Here is a 21,575-nt window from a genome sequence, read left to right as displayed (position 1 = left end):
GCTCATGGACAGTTATGGAACAAACATTCCAGTGGCATGTCAGCAATAGGGATGGATGCTGGTGTTGTTGGAACTGAAAGAGCATGTATTGATATGCTCGGCATACCACAGGAAAGAGACTTCCCAGACAGTGGAGATTCCTCAACCTCTGCACACAAGTTAGTAATTGGACTCGTGTGGTAAACCCCTGTTGACAGCTTAATACCATCCATGTGAACCCCATCCAGCATCATTTTGAGGTGTGAAGACTTTACTGATCCATAAACTTTGCAGCCGTGTTCAAGCCGGGGTTGCATGAAACTTTATAAAATAGGAGCAGATGTGCCCTGTCGGCACCCCACATTTGAGGATGTTTAAAGCATTGAGGCACTGTAATTTGATTTCTGTAAGGTGTGGCAGCCATGTAAGCCATTTATCAAAAGTAGGTCCCAGATATTTCACCTTCTCCTAAAAAGTGAAAACGAGATACCCCAGTTTCGAAACAGATAGATTAAAAAGCGAGAGGGAATGATTAAAAAGGTTGGAGCATGTACATAAGATGAAGAAAATGCCCGGGAATAATGACATCCTTACTGTGCACCTAATACTGTTTATCGCAATGGCAAATGCCATTACAATTAAAACACCCCCTTGAGAGATGCTGTTCCCCTGCTTAAAATAGTCAGACAGGAATTTCCTGATCCTGAATCTGAAATATATTTCTGAGAGGAGGGACTGTAGAAAAGTGGGGAGACATCTAAGGAAAACCCAATCACACAGCTCCAACAAAATATTTTGCCTCCAGGTAGTGTCATAGCTCTTTTCCAAATACACCAGCAAGGTGCTATTTACATAAGGAAGCATGTTAACTGCTGTTTCTAGCAGGGCGAAGTTATCGAATGTGAACCTGCACTGCGGGTGACTTAGTAGTGACCTGGTTTCGAGAACCAACCTAGTTTCGAGAACCCATACTAGGCACCAGTTGACCATACACTCAAATGGCTTACCTATGCAGCTAGTGAGACTTATACTCTGATAACCACTGGGGTTAGTGCGATTCTTCCCCAGTTTTAAAATCAGAACTAAAACAGTTTCTTTCCCCAAGTTGGAAAATACTCCTGTCATCCAAATTTCATTAAAAAGCTGAAATAGTACATCCTTTGACTGCTTGTTCAACTGCTTTAACATGCTGTGCATTATCAGGTTGTGACCAGGCACAGTGTCATGAGCTATGCAGATTCCAACTCCCAAAGAAGAAAGAGTTGTATTCCTCCATATTGGTGGAATGGAAATCAAGACCAACCCTTTCCAGTATTGCCTGATAATATCAAAAACCTGGATCCTAACCATAATCAGTCATAATGTTCTTATAAGATTCAGCCAATGTCCAAGTGACGTTTCACAGCAACACTATGAGGCACCCATGTTCTCATGTAGCTGCTATTGATGGTCATGAGTTCCACCTGGAAAACCTCCTAATGGCTTCTGATACTTTACATGTGTGTATGGACCTGTTGATGTAGTTCAGGAATTCTTTACCTTTGTCCTCGCCATCCAAATGGTTGCAAGATTCTCATCCAAAGGGCACTGATTCAACCTTCACATAGCTGTCCTCCTGTCCCTGATTATAGAACAACGTTCATACTTCCACCAAGGGCTGTGACAACACTCTTGCCTGACTAAGGAAGGTGTGCAACTCAGCAACTATGTCATAGTCACCCAATTTTTTTGACGTCTGTAGAAGTTTCACTTGCTTTGAACTAATAGCTTTGACCAGGAGGAAATCATTTGACAACTGGTTAATAGATTTTAAGATACTAGCAAGCCCTTCTAAACTAGATCACTCCATCTGCATGGTGAAACCACATGAGCAGCACTGACTTGCCATAACTCACTTGCATGCATTGCAGAAGCATGGAGCTGGCAGCTCACAGTCATTGAGAGGTGTGCTGTCATTGACTGCCCCTGCCACATGGCTACAGAAACATAGGCTCAATACAGCTTCATCACAATGTAGCGGCACTAATGGGCTCTGCATGCATGGAAATATGCTTAAAATTGGAATTTCCTTTTAGCTTTTTATTTTCCATGTTTTCTATGGAGGGAAGTGGATGTTATATACCTGAGATTCATGAAGTATTACCACACTGATTGGGTGTGATCATACACTCCTGGAAATTGAAATAAGAACACCGTGAATTCATTGTCCCAGGAAGGGGAAACTTTATTGACACATTCCTGGGGTCAGATACATCACATGATCACACTGACAGAACCACAGGCACATAGACACAGGCAACAGAGCATGCACAATGTCGGCACTAGTACAGTGTATATCCACCTTTCGCAGCAATGCAGGCTGCTATTCTCCCATGGAGACGATCGTAGAGATGCTGGATGTAGTCCTGTGGAACGGCTTGCCATGCCATTTCCACCTGGCGCCTCAGTTGGACCAGCGTTCGTGCTGGACGTGCAGACCGCGTGAGACGACGCTTCATCCAGTCCCAAACATGCTCAATGGGGGACAGATCCGGAGATCTTGCTGGCCAGGGTAGTTGACTTACACCTTCTAGAGCACGTTGGGTGGCACGGGATACATGCGGATGTGCATTGTCCTGTTGGAACAGCAAGTTCCCTTGCCGGTCTAGGAATGGTAGAACGATGGGTTCGATGACGGTTTGGATGTACCGTGCACTATTCAGTGTCCCCTCGACGATCACCAGTGGTGTACGGCCAGTGTAGGAGATCGCTCCCCACACCATGATGCCGGGTGTTGGCCCTGTGTGCCTCGGTCGTATGCAGTCCTGATTGTGGCGCTCACCTGCACGGCGCCAAACACGCATACGACCATCATTGGCACCAAGGCAGAAGCGACTCTCATCGCTGAAGATGACACGTCTCCAATCGTCCCTCCATTCACGCCTGTCGCGACACCACTGGAGGCGGGCTGCACGATGTTGGGGTGTGAGCGGAAGACGGCCTAACGGTGTGCGGGACCGTAGCCCAGCTTCATGGAGACGGTTGCGAATGGTCCTCGCCGATACCCCGGGAGCAACAGTGTCCCTAATTTGCTGGGAAGTGGCGGTGCGGTCCCCTACGGCACTGCGTAGGATCCTACGGTCTTGGCATGCATCCGTGCGTCGCTGCGGTCCGGTCCCAGGTCGACGGGCACGTGCACCTTCCGCCGACCACTGGCGACAACATCGATGTACTGTGGAGACCTCACGCCCCACGTGTTGAGCAATTCGGTGGTACGTCCACCCGGCCTTCCGCATGCCCACTATACGCCCTCGTTCACAGTCCGTCAACTGCACATACGGTTCACGTCCACGCTGTCGCGGCATGCTACCAGTGTTAAAGACTGCGATGGAGCTCCGTATGCCAAGGCAAACTGGCTGACACTGATGGCGGCGGTGCACAAATGCTGCGCAGCTAGCGCCATTCGACGGCCAACACCGTGGTTCCTGGTGTGTCCGCTGTGCCGTGCGTGTGATCATTGCTTGTACAGCCCTCTCGCAGTGTCCGGAGCAAGTATGGTGGGTCTGACACACCGGTGTCAATGTGTTCTTTTTTCCATTTCCAGGAGTGTATATAACAAACACTAAAGTGATAATTGAAAACTGAAGGTCGTTGATTTAGTTGGAACCTGTAAATTTGCATGAAAAAATAGCTGATGAAATCATGTTCATATTCAGTTTGCTGCTAAATTTGTACTGACACTGAGAAACATTTTGGACAGAACAAATGAAACAGATTTATACCGATGAGCATAACAACTGATTATAATTGTCAAATTTGTTTATAATTGACAAAAAAATTCAATAGCTTCACTGTAGGCTGTTGTGCATAAATCAAGCAAATGGACTTATAGGATTGGTACTGTTGATAATATGCACTGCAGTGAACAGAAAGAGGAAGAAAGCACAGGTGTGGAGGTAAAGCAGAGATGAGTATTAGTCAAATAAATTTCTATCTAGATAATTATTCAAGTAAGGAGATCATTCAAACAAATTTATTTGCAAATGAATAACTTAGAATGCCATTGTATTTTCTGTGTTTACTGTCCTTGACTAAGTGCAGTTTTTATTTGAGAAATAATTTATTAATGGATTGTACATAAATGTGCTTCAATGCTGCAGTGGGTTAAGTTCCAGGTCACAAAGCCAAAAGTTCTGCATTCAATCACATGTTGGTTCTATGATTTTTTTCTATTACTTATTGCTTCTTTCATCTCTCACCATGAGAAAAATGCCAAGTCAAGTTGTGCCATGTTTTTGGAGTAAATGCTGAACTGCAGGTCTTCTCTGAACTGGCTGTTTTAGTCAATTCAGAGGTGGGAGGAAGTCCAGAGCAAAACACCATGCTTAATAAAGCACTGCAATGTTCAAACCAACTGTTGGCTTGTGCACAACTTTACTTGCCTTACAGTGGAACAAATGCAACACAAAAATACTTCATTGGCAGCCCTATTTAACTGGCTCTTAACTTCTGTAAGTTTGTCAAAAGCATTTGAGAAGCTCAAATATTATGGTGTCAGAGGGTATCTTGCTGGTATCTGGTTTTCATCTCAACTAAAAGCATGCAGAGGGCCACATTAAGAAACCCAAGGAGTGTGAACAATGAAACAGCCTCTTCAAAGTAAGGAATAATCACTGCATTTGTACCACAGGGATCAATATAAGATCCTCTTTTGTTCTTGTTGTGTTGTGGTCTTCAGTCCGAAGACTAGTTCGATGTTGCTCTCCATGGCACTCTATCCTATGGAAGCTCTTTATCTCCGAATAAGTGCTGCAACCTACATCCTTTTGAACCTGCGTACTGTATTGATCTCTTGATTTCCTCTATAATCCCCCCCCCCCCTCCACACACTCACTCACTCACTCACTCACTCATTTTCCCTCCAGTACCCCTTGATGTCACAAAATGTGTCGTATCAATCAGCCCCTTCATTTAATCAAGTTGCGTCACAATTTTCTTTCGCTCCAGTTCTGTTCAGTACCTTCCATTAGTTACATGATCTAACCATCTAATCTTCAGCATTCTTCTGTAGTGTCACACATCAAAAGCTTCTGTTCTCTTCGTATCTAAAGTGTTTATTGTCCACATTTCGCTGCCATACAAGACTACACTCAGACACATACCTTCAGTAAAGACTTCCTAATGTCAATGGCCTCTGAGACCATGACATGCAGTTCCTTCTGTTAAATGTTAATACTTAACAAGATATAAAATCTGTTAAATCTGAGCTCAAGAGGCTAATCAATAAGCCAAAAATTGATTATTTTAGGACACTCCTCAGAGACATTCACTGGACTGATGTTTACAGTGCTCATGGCATGAATGAAAAATATAACACTTTTGCTAATAAAGTGCTTACCTTATTTGAACAGTTTTCCACCAAAACTAACCAAGGTTAAAGCAAAGTCTACGAAGAAGCCATGGATTACTCAAGGAATAGGGGTATCTTGTAAAACGAAAAGAAAACTGTATCTGCCAATCCGAAACAGTTCTGATCTTGATGCTATAGCACATTACAAGAAATACTGCAAAATACTAAACACTGTAATACGAACATCAAAGCAAATATATTACAAGGAAAAGACAGTCATGTCAGATAACAAAAGAAAGACAATATGGGATATAGTGAAGGAGGAGACCAGTAGAACCAGACATGAAGAGGACAAATAGCATTAAGAGTAAATGATACATTGGTGACAGATGTGTATAGTGTTGCAGAACTTTTTAACGAACATTTTATAACTGTTAGTGAAAAGATGGGGTTGTCAGGTTTTGTAGATGCTGCTATGGAATACCTCAGACCAGACATTTCAAGTAACTTCCATAATATGAATTTGACCCTCACTAACCCAACAGAAATAATGCCCATCATAAAATCTTTTAAATCAAAAGCATCTAGTGGGTATGATGAGATATCAACAAAGTTAATTAAAGAATGTGATTCTGAGTAAAGTAACATATTAAGCTATCTGTGTAACCAGTCATTTACAAGTGGAATATTTCCTGAATGGTTGAAATATGCTAAAGTTAAGCCACTATTTAAGAAGTGGCAAACAAATAGCATCAAATTTCCATCCCATTTCACTTTTGCCAGCATTCTCAAAAATTTTAGAAAAAGTAATGAACAATTGGCTGTATAACCATCTTACCTCAAATAACATACTGTCAGAGTCGCAGTTCGGATTTCTAAAGGGTTCTGATATTGAGAAGGCTATGTAAACTTACAGTGAAAATGTGCTTAATTCATTAGACAAAAAATTGCAAGCAACTGGTATATTTTGTGATCTGTCAAAGGCATTTGACTGTGTAAATCACAATATCCTTTCAAGTAAATTAGAATAGTATGGTGTAACAGGAAATGCTGCAAAATGGTTCAAATCTTATATCACTGGTAGGAAACAAAGGGTGTTATTAGGAAAGGGACATGTATTAAGCTATCAGGCATCGTCCAACTGGGAACTAATTACATGTGGGGTCCCACAAGGTTCCATTTTAGGGCCCTTACTTTTTCTGGTGTATATCAATGACCTTTCATCAGTAATATTACCGGATACCAAGTTCGTTTTGTTTGCCGATGATACAAAAATTGCAATAAATAGCAAATCAAGTGTAATCTTAGAAAGATTGGCTATTAAATATTTGTGAGCATAGCCAATTCTTTGCCACTAAACTTTGAAAAAACACACTAAATGCAGTTCAGAACTTGTAAGGGGTGTCCCATGAGTATATGCCTAACATACTATGAAAAGCAGATAGAAGAAGTGGGCAGTGTTAATTTCTTGGGATTACAGCTCGATGATAAATTCAACTGGGAGGAGCACAGCACAGAACTGCTGAAGCTTCTTAACAAATCCCTGTTTGCAATGTGCATTAGTGTTTGTAAAATGATTCTTTCATATAGTGTTCATTAAAAAAAATAATGATCATTCCACTTGTGACCTGTGGAATGGTACATCAGCTTATTTGTTTGAGTTGTAAATATTTGTCATGTATTATTGTTTTTCTGACATGTTCTACATCCTGGAGGACCTCCTCACTACAGATCAATTGGAATGAAAGTAAATCTAATCCAATCTTCATCTACATTCAGTGATAAAAGATTTCTCTTCTTCAGAAACACTTTTCTCACTATTGCCAGTCTATATTTTATATCCTCTCTAATTCAGCCAACATCAGATTTTTTACTGCCCAAATAGCAAAACTCACCTACTACTCCTTTAGTCTCTTGTTTCCTAATCTGATTCTCTCAGTGTCACCTGATTTAATATGACCACATTCCATTAACCTTGTTTTGCTTTTGTTGATGTTCATCTTATATCCTCCTTTCGTGACACTGTCCATTCTGTTCAGCTGTTCTTCCAATTCCTCGAACTTCAAGTCCATAACAAAATGGTTTAGTTTACTGCTAGCTCAATGCACAGATGGCATAAACTGGGAATAGGCTAAAATTCTGTCTTACTCCATTCTCAACCACTGCTTCCCTTTCATGCCCCTCGACTCTTATAACTGCTGCGTGATGTCTGTAAAATGTCGTAAATAGGCTTTTACTCCTGCTAGCCTCAGAATTTCAAGGAGTGTATTCCAGTCAACATTGTCAAAAGGTTTCTCTAGGCCTACAAATATTATAAGCATAGGTTTTCCCTTCCTTAACTTATCTTCTAAGAAAAATGATAGCATCAGTATTGCCTTGCATGTTCCTACCGTATTTACTCGAATCTAAGCCGCACTTTTTTTCCGGTTTTTGTAATCCAAAAAACCGCCTGCGGCTTAGAATCGAGTGCAAAGCAAGCGGAAGTTCTGAAAAATGTTGGTAGGTGCCGCCACAACTAACTTCTTCCGTCGAATATATGTAGCGCTACAAGGGCATGCTTTGTAGGCACAGAGATAAATACTGGCGCCAAAATCTCTGCGTCAGTAAATAAATTAAAAAAAAAAGGTGGAAGACGAGCTTTTTTCTCCGCCCCGAGTTTCGACCACTGCATTTTCGTACATTATCCAACGAAGTAAATACAAATTCCGTATTGTTCATCTTTGAATGTAGCAGAATTTCAATGTACTACGAAAATCCGACTGGCAAGACTGTTTGGGATGTTTGTCAATATGGCCAACTCTACGTGTTGAATTTTTTACTACCTGTGAGAAGAGGTGGTTGCTAATAGGAACCTGACGAAATGTGAATCACATGCAGTATTCTCTTCACCATAAGAATAATATGAATGTAAACATTATGCCACGTATTCTTTCGTGTTTGCTGCTATTTCATTTAAATCCTATCTGCCTAATAAACTACGAAACTAGAGTGAGACAACAGCAAACGCGGAAGAATATACGTATCGTGTCATGTTTACATTCGTATTTTTCTTATGCCTAATAGTGATACAGTCATAAATTAAGCACGGCAACTGATTAGATTTTTAAATCTAAGATGACTAATTCCTGTGCAGAATTTGACGTACTAGAGAAGCGGCCGCAAACATTTTCAAACGGAGAAAAATTTTCGCCTAACTCTCGTTCAGAACATATTCTATCATATGCAGTCTATTATTTGGTTCTTGTTGATCATTATCAAAGAAAGCAGTGTAAGTAACAACAAATAGCAGTCTCTTGCCATTGTTTCGCTAGTGAGACGATTCCTCTCTTTTCTTTTTTTTTTTTTTTTTTTTTTTTTTTTTTAATTGTAAGCGGCGGTATCGCGCACAAAAGCAAGCCATGCCGTGCGCGGCGACAGGCTGTAAACACGCACTATCAGAATGAGACAAACAATGCATGATAATGCATTTTCAGCTCAGAGTGACGTTAACACCCATAACAAAGAAAGCGGCACTTATCAGATCAAAGCAAAATAAGCAATCGATTCAAACCAGACGAAGCACGTGAAAAGGAAGGGTACCCGTATAAATACGGACGGAGCGCCTGACGTATAGCAATGGCTACCTGGTAAAACTTAACTGTTAAGCTTACGACTCGAACCAAACTCCTGTAGTTGTATCGTCATTCATTCGACCTAAATTGTGTCTCGTATTACAATGGACCAACTTTGTTTTGATTTGGAGGTGCGGCCTAAAACTTTTCTCTCCCCTTGAATTTCGAGTCTCAAATTTCAGGTGCGGCTTAGATTCGGGAAAATTTTTTTCCTCGATTTCGAGTCTCATTTTTCGGGTGCGGCTTAGATTCGAGTGCGTCTTAGATTCGAGTAAATACGGTACATTTCGCCAGAACCCAAGATTATCTTCCTCAAGGTTGGCTTCTACCACTTTTTCCATTCTTCTTCTCTGTGTTAGTATTTTGCAATCCTAAATTATTAAACTGATAGTTCAGTAATATTTGCTCCTGTCAGCATCTGCTTTCTTTGCAATTGGGATTATCACATTCTTCTTTAAGTCTGAGAGTATTTTGCCTATGTTTACATCTTGCACAACAGGTAGAATAGATTTTTTATGTCTGGCTATCTCAAGGATGTCAGTAATTTCTAAATGAATGTCATCTGCTCCATTGGCATTTTTTCAACTTAGGTCTTTCAGTGCTCTGTCAAATTCTTCTCACAGTCCCGCGTTTCATCTGTATCTAAATCCTCTTTCTATTCTATAATGTTGCCTTCAAGTGCATTTCCCTAGTATGGCCCTTTATATATTCACTCCATCTTTCAGATTTCTGATTTTTGTTTAATATTGGTTTTCCATCTGAGTTCTTGAAGTTAATACAGTGGCTTCTCATTAATTTGTCCTATAGCCATTCCCATTTGGCCTTTTTTGCAGTTCCTGTAAATCTCATTTTTCAGACTTTGTATTCCCTTTCACCAGCTTCAGTTGCGGCATTTTCTCTTTTCATCAATTAAATTCAGTATCTCCAGTGAAATCCAAGGATTTCTTCTAGGCCTTCACTATTTCATCTCTCAAAGCAACCCACTCGTCTTCCACTGTATTCCTTTCCCCTGTTTCAGTCAGTTGTTGCCTAATGCTCCATCAAAACTCTCAACTACTTCTGGTTCTTTCAGCTTACCCACGCCCTATCTCCTTAATTTCCTACCTTTTTGCAATTTCTTCAGTTTTAGTCTACAGTTCATAACCAATAAATTGTGTTCACAGTCCACATACACCCCCAGAAATGTCCAACAGTTTAAAATCTGTTTCCAGAATCTCTGTCTTACTGAAACTTTTCAGTTTCTCTAGGTCCACATATAGAACCTTCTTTCATGATTCTTAACACATTCAGCACTATTCCCCTATGCAATATGGGCACACATTTATCAGCCATGTGGACAGTGCCTGTGTCCCATACAGGTGTAGGTTTTCCATTCACTGAAATGTGTTTCTACCACTTGCTACACAACTGACACTTGTAAGATAGCCATAGTAGTTCATATTTTGTCCACTAGATGCAACAAGAGTTAATTTACAAGTGTGCCTTTACTGAACATTTTGTAGCAACATCAGACACTAGCTGGCTGAACTGTCATGAAGAACAGAAAGGGTCTACCAGTAAGTTTCAAAACAAGGAAGCTGAAGCAAAATGAATTTTCATTTTTTTAGGAAGGGACCTATTCTAGAGATCCAATGCAAATGTAAATGTGATGTATGTTGACTCTCCACAAAACATCAGGCAACTACCAAAGAGGTTTCTGTATGTTCAAAAGAAGGTTTTACAAGGACAGTAAAACTGAATATTGGCATAGATTATAACATGAACAAGACTGGTATAGAGCATCAATCAGCTTTACAGCTGCTACCCATTTGCAAGTAAAACAGTCAAGTGGTGGAAAAAAACTATTCTTTCATGTTTTCCTAATGTCTGCTGTGAACCATTTTATTTTGTATAAAGGTGTCACCAAGCAGAAGTACTATCTAGTGAAATTTATAAAAGAAGCTGCAGAAGGAGACGTTTGATCATTGGAGCCAACAACAGCCCCTAGCCTAGATAGAAATTTTGGTCGCCATTTTCTGGAATAGATCCTCCACTGCCAACAAAGAAATGCCACATGCTATTATGAGGTTAGCTCCAACAAACTAAAAAAAGAAAGAGACTGGCAGGCGGATAAGGAAAGGAAGCAAAGGGTTGTTCAAAGCCTGCAATGATGGGTTTTGCATACTGCAATGTTTTCAAGACTACCATTAGGAAGAAAATAACGTATAAATTACATGTAATGATTTTTTGTTATAACATATGAAATATATATGCACTTCTGATATTTTTTTATGTCTCATCAATATCTTTGTGAGCAAATGTTTCTGAGGGGAGGGGGCGGAATGAGAGTTGTTTCCTTGTTTTAGGAAATGCTAATGCACCAGTACTGAACACACACACACACACACACACACACACACATATTCAACGTGGGAAAAATATATCTAAAAACAAAGATGATGAGACTTACCAAACAAAAGCACTGGCAGGTCGATAGACACACAAACAAACACAAACATATACGCAAAATTCAAGCTTTCGCAACAAACAGTTGCTTCTCAGGAAAGAGGGAAGGAGAGGAAAGACGAAAGGATGTGGGTTTTAAGGGAGAGAGTAAGGAGTCATTCCAATCCCGGGAGCGGAAAGACTTACCTTAAGGGGAAAAAAGGACAGGTATACACTCGCACACACACACATATATCAATCCGCACATACACAGACACAAGCAGACATTTGTAAAGGCAAAGAGTTTGGGCAGAGATGTCAGTCGAGGCGGAAGTACAGAAGCAAAGATGTTGTTGAAAGACAGGTGAGGTATGAGCGGCGGCAAATTGAAATTAGAAATTAGCGGAGATTGAGGCCTGGCAGATAACGAGAAGAGAGGATATACTGAAGGGCAAGTTCCCATCTCCGGAGTTCTGACAGGTTGGTGTTAGTGGGAAGTATCCAGATAACCCGGACGGTGTAACACTGTGCCAAGATGTGCTGGCCGTGCACCAAGGCATGTTTAGCCACAGGGTGATCCTCATTACCAACAAACACTGTCTGCCTGTGTCCATTCATGCGAATGGACAGTTTGTTGCTGGTCATTCCCACATAGAAGGCTTCACAGTGTAGGCAGGTCAGTTAGTAAATCACGTGGGTGCTTTCACACGTGGCTCTGCCTTTGATCGTGTACACCTTCCGGGTTACAGGACTGGAGTAGGTGGTGGTGGGAGGGTGCATGGGACAGGTTTTACACCGGGGGCGGTTACAAGGGTAGGAGCCAGAGGGTAGGGAAGGTGGTTTGGGGATTTCATAGGGATGAACTAAGAGGTTACGAAGGTTAGGTGGACGGCGGAAAGACACTCTTGGTGGAGTGGGGAGGATTTCATGAAGGATGGATCTCATTTCAGGGCAGGATTTGAGGAAGTTTTATCCCTGCTGGAGAGCCACGTTCAGAGTCTGATCCAGTCCCAGAAAGTATCCTGTCACAAGTGGGGCACTTTTGGGGTCTTCTGTGGGAAGTTCTGGGTTTGAGGAGATGAGGAAGTGGCTCTGGTTATTTGCTTCTGTACCAGGTCGGGAGGGTAGTTGCGGGATGCGAAAGCTGTTTTCAGGTTGTTGGTGTAATAGTTCAGGGATTCCGGACTGGAGCAGATTCGTTTGCCATGAAGACCTAGGCTGTAGGGAAGGGACCGTTTGATGTGGAATGGGTGGCAGCTGTCATAATGGAGGTACTGTTGCTTGTTGGTGGGTTTGATGTGGACGGACGTGTGAAGCTGGCCATTGGACAGGTGGAGGTCAACGTCAAGGAAAGTGGCATGGGATTTGGAGTAGGACCAGGTGAATCTGATAGAACCAAAGGAGTTGAGGTTGGAGAGGAAATTCTGGAGTTCTTCTTCACTGTGAGTCCAGATCATGAAAATGTCATCAATAAATCTGTACCAAACTTTGGGTTGGCAGGCCTGGGTAACCAAGAAGGCTTCCTCTAAGTGACCCATGAATAGGTTGGCGTACGAGGGAGCCATCCTGGTACCCATGGCTGTTCCCTTTAATTGTTGGTATGTCTGGCCTTCTAAAGTGAAGAAGTTGTGGGTCAGGATGAAGCTGGCTAAGGTAATGAGGAAAGAGGTTTTAGGTAGGGTGGCAGGTGATCAGCGTGAAAGGAAGTGCTCCATCGCAGCGAGGCCCTGGACGTGCAGAATATTTGTGTATAAGGAAGTGGCATCAATGGTTACAAGGACGGTTTCCGGGGGTAACAGACTGGGTAAGGATTCCAGGCGTTCGAGAAAGTGGTTGGTGTCTTTGATGAAGGATGGGAGACTGCATTAATGGGTTGAAGGTGTTGGTCTCGTAGGCAGAGATACGTTCTGTGGGGGCTTGGTAACCAGCTACAATGGGACGGCCGGGATGATTGGGTTTGTGAATTTTAGGAAGAAGGTAGAAGGTAGGGGTGTGGGGTGTTGGTGGGGTCAGGAGGTTGATGGAGTCAGGTGAAAGGTTTTGCAGGAGGCCTAAGGTTCTGAGGATTCCTTGAAGCTCCGCCTGGACATCAGGAATGGGATTACCTTGGCGAACTTTGTAAGTAGTGTTGTCTGAAAGCTGACGCAGTCCCTCAGCCACACACTCCCGACGATCAAGTACCACGGTCGTGGAACCCTTGTCCGCCGGAAGAATGACGATGGATCGGTCAGCCTTCAGATCACAGATAGCCTGGTCTTCAGCAGTGGTGATGTTGGGAGTAGGATTAAGGTTTTTTAAGAAGGATTGAGAGGCAAGGGTGGAAGTCAGAAATTTCTGGAAAGTTTGGAGAGGGTGATTTTGAGGAAGAGGAGGTGGGTCTCGCTGTGACGGAGGACGGAACTGTTCCAGGCAGGGTTCAATTTGGATAGTGTCTTGGGGAGTTGGATCATTAGGAGTAGGATTAGGATCATTTTTTTTCGTGGCAAAGTGATATTTCCAGCAGAGAGTATGGGTGTAGGACAGTAAATCTTTGACAAGGGCTGTTTGGTTGAATCTGGGAGTGGGGCTGAAGGTGAGGCCTTTGGATAGGACAGAGGTTTCGGATTGGGAGAGAGGTTTGGAGGAAAGGTTAACTACTGAACTAGGGTGTTGTGGTTTCAGATTGTGTTGATTGGAATTTTGAGGTTTTGGGGGGAGTGGAGCTGGAAGTGGGAGATTGAGTAGACGGGAGAGACTAGGTCTGTGTGCAATGAGAGGAGGTTGAGGTTTGCTGGAGGTTGTGAAGGGTGAGTGAGTTGCCTTTCTGGAGGTGGGAAACCAGGAGATTGGATAGTTTTTTGAGGTGGAGGGTGGCATGCTGTTCTAACTTGCGGTTGGCCTGTAGGAGGAAGCTCTGTACAGCCGGTGTGGATGTGGGAGAGGAAAGACTGAGGACTTTTATTAAGGATAGGAGTTGACAGGTGTGTTCATTGGCTGAGTTGATGTGTAGGTGAAGGATTAGGTGGGTGAGGGCAATGGATTGTTCAGTTTGGAACTGGTATAGGGACTGATGGAAAGAAGGGTTACAGCCAGAGATGGGAACTTTAAGTGTGAGGCCTTTGGGTGTAATGCCAAATGTCAGACAAGCTTGAGAAAATAAAATATGGGAGTGTAATCTGGCTAGGGCGAAGGCATGTTTGCAGAGGGAATGTAAATAAAACTTAGTGGGGTGGTTGTGGGGATGGTGTGAGGGTGACATAGTATTAGAAGGTGGCTGAAATGAAAATGAAAATAAAAATATAAATATATGGGGAGAGATAAAGGTGAACTGGAAAGCAACTGGAGATCTGGTGTGAAAAAAGGCAAAAAAGTGTTGGTTATAGCTGGGCTTGTTGATCCTGTGGTGAACTTGGGTTGGTAGACAACGATGTGCACAAAGGTTAGGTGGTTGTGTTGCCGCCAAAACACGTTAAAGCAATTCGGGAAAATTTCGAAAAAACTGCATGCAAATGTATTAAAAGGAGTGGTTTTGTGGTGGCAGATTGTGAAAATGAGGCTAACAATTGTCTGACGAAGAAATATTGACATTAAAACCTGTGGGAAGCGGCTAAAAAAGATCAGTGATGTGGAAAAACAGAAATGGAAAAAAAGGGCGAAAGTTATTAGAACTGGCCAAAATGGCTGTTTAATAGCTGAAAGGAACTGTTTGTGAACTGGAAACGGTGGATTTTATAGCAGCGGTAGTGTTGAAAGTGGAAAAACAATGTTTTGGTTATGGTTTGGAAGTGGGTTACGTATTATTGAGTATATATAAGCAGGATAAAATTGTGTGGTAGATTCGGTAATGAGGAGAAGGTGAATACAAAGTAAAACTACTTGCAAAAACAGAAAGAGAAAATAAGATGACAGGAAAGATTTCGAAATGCAACAGTGACAATAACAAACATAATTGTTGGGTTCAAATTCATAATATGAATATAATAGAGGGAAACATTCCACGTGGGAAAAATATATCTAAAAACAAAGATGATGTGACTTACCAAACGAAAGTGCTGGCAGGTCGATAGACACACAGACAAACACAAACATACACACAAAATTCAAGCTTTCGCAACAAACAGTTGCTTCTCAGGAAAGAGGGAAGGAGAGGGAAAGACGAAAGGATGTGGGTTTTAAGGGAGAGAGTAAGGAGTCATTCCAATCCCGGGAGCGGAAAGACTTACCTTAAGGGGAAAAAAGGACAGGTATACACTCGCGCACACACACACACATATCCATCCGCACATACACAGACACAAGCAGACATTTGTAAAGGCAAAGAGTTTGGGCAGAGATGTCAGTCGAGGCGGAAGTACAGAAGCAAAGATGTTGTTGAAAGACAGGTGAGGTATGAGCAGCGGCAAATTGAAATTAGAAATTAGCGGAGATTGAGGCCTGGCGGATAACGAGAAGAGAGGATATGCTGAAGGGCAAGTTCCCATCTCCGGAGTTCTGACAGGTTGGTGTTAGTGGGAAGTATCCAGATAACCCAGACGGTGTAACACTGTGCCAAGATGTGCTGGCCGTGCACCAAGGCATGTTTAGCCACAGGGTGATCCTCATTACCAACAAACACTGTCTGCCTGTGTCCATTCATGCGAATGGACAGTTTGTTGCTGGTCATTCCCACATAGAAGGCTTCACAGTGTAGGCAGGTCAGTTGGTAAATCACGTGGGTGCTTTCACACGTGGCTCTGCCTTTGATCGTGTACGCCTTCCGGGTTACAGGACTGGAGTAGGTGGTGGTGGGAGGGTGCATGGGACAGGTTTTACACTGGGGGCGGTTACAAGGGTAGGAGCCAGAGGGTAGGGAAGGTGGTTTGGGGATTTCATAGGGATGAACTAAGAGGTTACGAAGGTTAGGTGGACGGCGGAAAGACACTCTTGGTGGAGTGGGGAGGATTTCATGAAGGATGGATCTCATTTCAGGGCAGGATTTAAGGAAGTCGTATCCATACTGGAGAGCCACATTCAGAGTCTGATCCAGTCCTGGAAAGTATCCTGTCACAGGTGGGGCACTTTTGGGGTTCTTCTGTGGGAAGTTCTGGGTTTGAGGAGATGAGGAAGTGGCTATGGTTATTTGCTTCTGTACCAGGTCGGGAGAGTAGTTGTGGTATGCGAAAGCTGTTTTCAGGTTGTTGGTGTAATAGTTCAGGGATTCCGGACTGGAGCAGATTCGTTTGCCACGAAGACCTAGGCTGTAGGGAAGGGACAGCAGACATATTCTGCTTGTGTCTGTATATGTGTGGATGGATATGTGTGTGTGTGTGCGAGTGTATACCCAACCTTTTTTCCCCCTAAGGTAAGTCTTTCCGCTCCCGGGATTGGAATGACTCCTTACCCTCTCCCTTAAAACCCAAATCCTTTCACCTTTCCCTCTCCTTCCCTCTTTCCTAATGAGGCAACCGTTGGTTGCGAAAGCTAGAATTTTGTGTGTATGTTTGTGTGTCTATCAGCGTGCCAGCGCTTTCGTCTGGTAAGTCACATCATCTTTGTTTTTAGATATATTTTTTCCCACGTGGAATATATATATATATATATATATATATATATATATATATATATATATATATATATATATATATATAATAGAAGGAAACATTCCACGAAGGAAAAATATATCTAAAAACAAAGATGATGTGACTTACCAAATGAAAGTGCTGGCAGGTCGACAGACACACAAACGAACACAAACATACACACAAAATTCAAGCTTTCGCAACAGTTTGTTGCGAAAGCTTGAATTTTGTGTGTATGTTTGTGTTCGTTTGTGTGTCTGTCAACCTGCCAGCACTTTCATTTGGTAAGTCACATCATCTTTGTTTTTAGATATATTTAAAAACAAAGATGATGTGACTTACCAAATGAAAGTGCTGGCAGGTCGACAGACACACAAACAAACACAAACATACACACAAAATCCAAGCTTTCACAACCAACGGTTGCCTCGTCAGGAAAGAGGGAAGGAGAAGGAAAGACAAAAGGATATGGGTTTTAAAGGAGAGGGTAAGGAGTCATTCCAATCCCGGGAGCGGAAAGACTTACCTTAGGGGAAAAAAAGGACAGGTATACACTCGCACACACACACATATCAATCCACACATACACAGACACAAGCAGACATTTGTAAAGAAATGTCTGCTTGTGTCTGTGTATGTGTGGATTGATATGTGTGTGTGTGCGAGTGTATACCTGTCCTTTTTTCCCCCTAAGGTAAGTCTTTCCGCTCCCGGGATTGGAATGACTCCTTACCCTCTCCTTTAAAACCCATATCCTTTTGTCTTTCCTTCTCCTTCCCTCTTTCCTGACGAGGCAACCGTTGGTTGTGAAAGCTTGGATTTTGTGTGTATGTTTGTGTTTGTTTGTGTGTCTGTCGACCTGCCAGCACTTTCATTTGGTAAGTCACATCATCTTTGTTTTTAAATATATAATTTTCCTTCGTGGAATGTTTCCTTCTATTATAACAGTATATATATATATATATATTGCCTTTACAAATGTCTGCTTGTGTCTGTGTATATGCGGATGGATATGTGTGTGTGTGTGTGTGTGTGTTTGTGTGTGTGTGTGTGTGTGTGCGCGCGAGTGTATACCTGTCCTTTTTTCCCCCTAAGGAGGTAAGTCTTTCCGCTCCCGGGATTGGAATGACTCCTTACCCTCTCCCTTAAAACCCACATCCTTTCGTCTTTCCCTCTCCTTCCCTCTTTCCTGAGGAAGCAACTGTTTGTTGCGAAAGCTTGAATTTTGTGTGTATGTTTGTGTTTGTTTGTGTGTCTATCGACCTGCCAGAGTTTTTGTTTGGTAAGTCTCATCATCTTTCTTTTTAGATTATATATATATATATAAAATTAAATTAAGGCACTATACAACAGTGATTCTTCCAGAAGCAATCTATGCAGCTGAAACAATGGTGATTGATGGTCATTCAAAAATTAAGGAAATAGAAAAGCAGGAAAGAAAAATTCTCAGGAAGATTTACGGTCCAATCAACAAAAATGGCATTTGGATGAAGAGACCACAAAACGAACTCTATAGAAAGATCAACATAGTGACAGATGAAATCAGAAAGCGCCGAACCAAATTTTATACACACATCTACAGGATTATTCTTTAAATTTGCTAGAAAATTGCTGGTTCACCTATGCAGTTGAAAAGGAGAGATAGCAGTGTTGAATGTGTTAAACTATGTGTTAGTGATTATCAAATTATGCTTTGACTAAATTCTAGCAAGCAGCTTCCTCTTTCATTCCTCTCCTCCAGTCCATATTTACCTATTTTTCCTTCTCTTCCTTTTCGTGCCATCAAATTCCAGTCCCTCATCTCAGGTAAATTTATCTCTCCTTTAACTCATCCTTTTGTCTCATGATACATTTTTTTCAATCTCTTCATCATCTCCAGAGATAGTTGACATATAAACTTGTACTACTGTGGCAGGTGTTCCTTTTGTGTCCGTCTTGGATATGATACTGTATTAACTATGCTGTCCATAGTAACTTACCCACATTTCTATTTTGATCTTCATTATTAGACCTACTCCTGCATTATCCATATTTAATTTTGTATTTACAACCCTGTTTCTCCTGCCAACAAACTTCACTAAATCCCACTCTATCTAACTTCAACCTATCTGCCCATAACGTTCAATGCTGCACCCTGTAGATGCATTTTATTTTTCCTGCTGGGGACATCCTTCTGAGAAGTCCCTGCCTGGAGATCCAAATGGGGTACTATTTTATCTCCAGAATATTTTCTTCAAAAGAATACCATCATCATTCAGTCATAAAGTAGAGCTGCGTGCCCTTGGTGAAGATAGTGAGTGTAGTCTTCCACTGCTTTAGGCTATTCGCATTACCAGCACAGCAAGGCTGTGTTGGTTGATGTTACAGGGCCATATCAGTTAATCATATAGACTGTTGCCCAAAGGCTGCTGCCCCTCTTTAGTCACTACATGTTTTTCTGGCCTCTCAACAGATCTCGCTCCACTGTGGTTGCACCTAGGGTTTGGGTATGCGTTGAGACACACAAGCCACCACACCACAACAAGGTCTATGGTTCACATTCTTGTTATACATAAATTAGTTACCATGGTATATCAAAGAAGCAAAAATAGTTCACTTCACTGATGTTGCAAATATTATAACAAAGTCTAATAGACTTCAACAATTGGAAATACAAAGAAAATTTTCTTGAGGGGTGTTTACTGTTTCTCTTCAACTGGAACTTAGATAAAATACAGTACTTGCAATTACATACAGCCCAAAGTGTCACACTGTTAATAATAATGCATGAAGGAAAATGAATAAATGAAAGAGAATATTCTAAATTCTTGGAGGTTTATATCAGTAAGAATCTGATCTGAAAGTATCATGTTACAGATCCCTTTAGATGTCAGAGCTCTGAAACTTTTGTGTTGAGGATAACAGCAGATAGTGGAGATGAAAATGTCAAAATTTTGACTTGCTTTCTCTAATTTCAGTCACTAACCTTATCGTATCATATTCTTGTTATTTTCGTTCTGACATTTCATGTTTTATTGTCATTCAGTACATTATACTGTATGCATATTATTAAGTATTCTACAACATTGTGTCACTAATGAGATGCCCAATACAAAAACTGAACAAATAAATTACATGAATGATGACAGTGCCGCACAATGCATCACCATCAATTTTTATAAAAAGGCAAAAGAAAATATTTATTTTTAGCTAACTTTGTACTCACATTATACTTGTGCTGTTCTGTTTCAGATTGGACAATGGGTGGATCATTAAAATTGGTCGAGGACTTGACTATTTCAAACCACCAGAAAATAAATTTGCAGTTGGGAACTTTGAACTTGACTTCAGATATTGCTACCAGACCACAGTTGACATTTATCATTCAAAGAAATAAAAGCTAAATGGTAAGATTTGTACAGTAATTTCCTTCTAACCTTATTATAAAATTTATTGCAGCTTCCTGGCAGAAAAATGGTTTAATGCTAACTGTCTCTTACTGTTAATTTATTAAACACAAATGAAACATTTTTGTATCATTTGTGTATTTATTTTAGCACTGCAGATTTCAGTGGTTCACACCATCATCTTTTGGTGGAAAATTATGTAGTTTCCTTATGGTATTGGTGAGGAGCGCAGATGCTTTTGCACAGGAGCAAACCAAGAGGGGACTAGGTTATATTTTATCTTTTCCTCATAACCTGGTTTTCAGTTTTCCAATTGCTGTGAAAAGGCATCTGTGTTCCTCATTGATTTCACATCTGTAACTGTGTGATTTACCACTTGAAGACAAAGGTGTGAAACACAGAAGAATCTCATCATCATCATCATCATCATCACATCATCGTCACATCATCGTCATCAGTTCTCAGCTGCATTAGCAGCTTCCTCCTGTGATCCATTGCTTCCTTCTAAATGTTACTGTAAGTGCTGCCATCCACCGCAATACCCAGGATGTGAAATCTCTTCCTCCCTCAGCTTCCCTTCCCATCCACCTACCCTTCTAAGACTGTTTTTACAAAATGTTCCTTCTTTCTCAATATATGTCCAATCCAGTTTCCTTTTATTACATTCAAGTATTGTCTTTGGTCTTCCAGTCATCTTTGTACCTCTTCATTTTTCACTCTTATTCTTTCCATCTTCCACATCTCAAAGGCCTGCAGCCTTGCTTTAGCTTTCTTCCATAGTGTCCATGTTTCATCACCATACAGGAGAACACTCCATACAAAACATTTTACTAATATTTTCCTCAAGTCTTTGTCCATATTGTTACAAAAGTTTTCCTTTTCTTACAAAATGCTTCTTTCACTATTGTTATCCTGGTTTTCTGTGCTGTTCTTCCAGTCAGTTTCTATCCTAAAAAGTTTTCAATGGTGTTGAGCCACAGTCACACAATACTTTTTAAAAGACTAAACTGTCATTTGACTGTTCTACTATATTTATTTTCGGTGCTCTCTAGATTTCAACTTTTATGCCATTATCAAGTACAATGCTAAATGTTGTTAGACCATTATTATGTCATTTTTCTAACATCTTTCATAATTGTATTTGATAACAGCATAAAAACAGAAATCTAGAAAGTGTAGAAGATAAATACAGTAAAACACAGTCTAATGTTGGTTTACTCTTTTAGAAAGTTTGTATCCTGCTTCTTAGATATTCACGGCAATGCACATGTTCTAATATTTCTCCATTCATCATAGTATTGGTTTTCAT

General features: G+C 41.3%; 1 protein-coding gene across 10 annotated transcripts in view; it reads left to right on the top strand.

Moving 5' to 3' along the window:
* The window catches only part of LOC126095298 (MIT domain-containing protein 1-like), a 117,992-nt gene that overhangs the window by 82,567 nt on the left and 13,850 nt on the right, over positions 1-21,575 (top strand). For all 10 annotated transcript variants that reach the window (XM_049910089.1, XM_049910085.1, XM_049910083.1 and 7 more), the window contains one exon: positions 20,112-20,266. In XM_049910089.1, the coding sequence (XP_049766046.1) occupies positions 20,112-20,256 (145 nt within the window). In that variant the 3' untranslated portion in view covers positions 20,257-20,266. The remainder of the gene's footprint in view (positions 1-20,111; positions 20,267-21,575) is intronic.

This window comes from Schistocerca cancellata, chromosome 8, assembly GCF_023864275.1.
Source record: "Schistocerca cancellata isolate TAMUIC-IGC-003103 chromosome 8, iqSchCanc2.1, whole genome shotgun sequence".
In the NCBI taxonomy this organism is placed as follows: domain Eukaryota; kingdom Metazoa; phylum Arthropoda; class Insecta; order Orthoptera; family Acrididae; genus Schistocerca; species Schistocerca cancellata.
The sequence above is the reverse complement of the archived record's forward strand: the minus strand, read 5'-3'. Positions and strand labels throughout refer to the sequence as shown.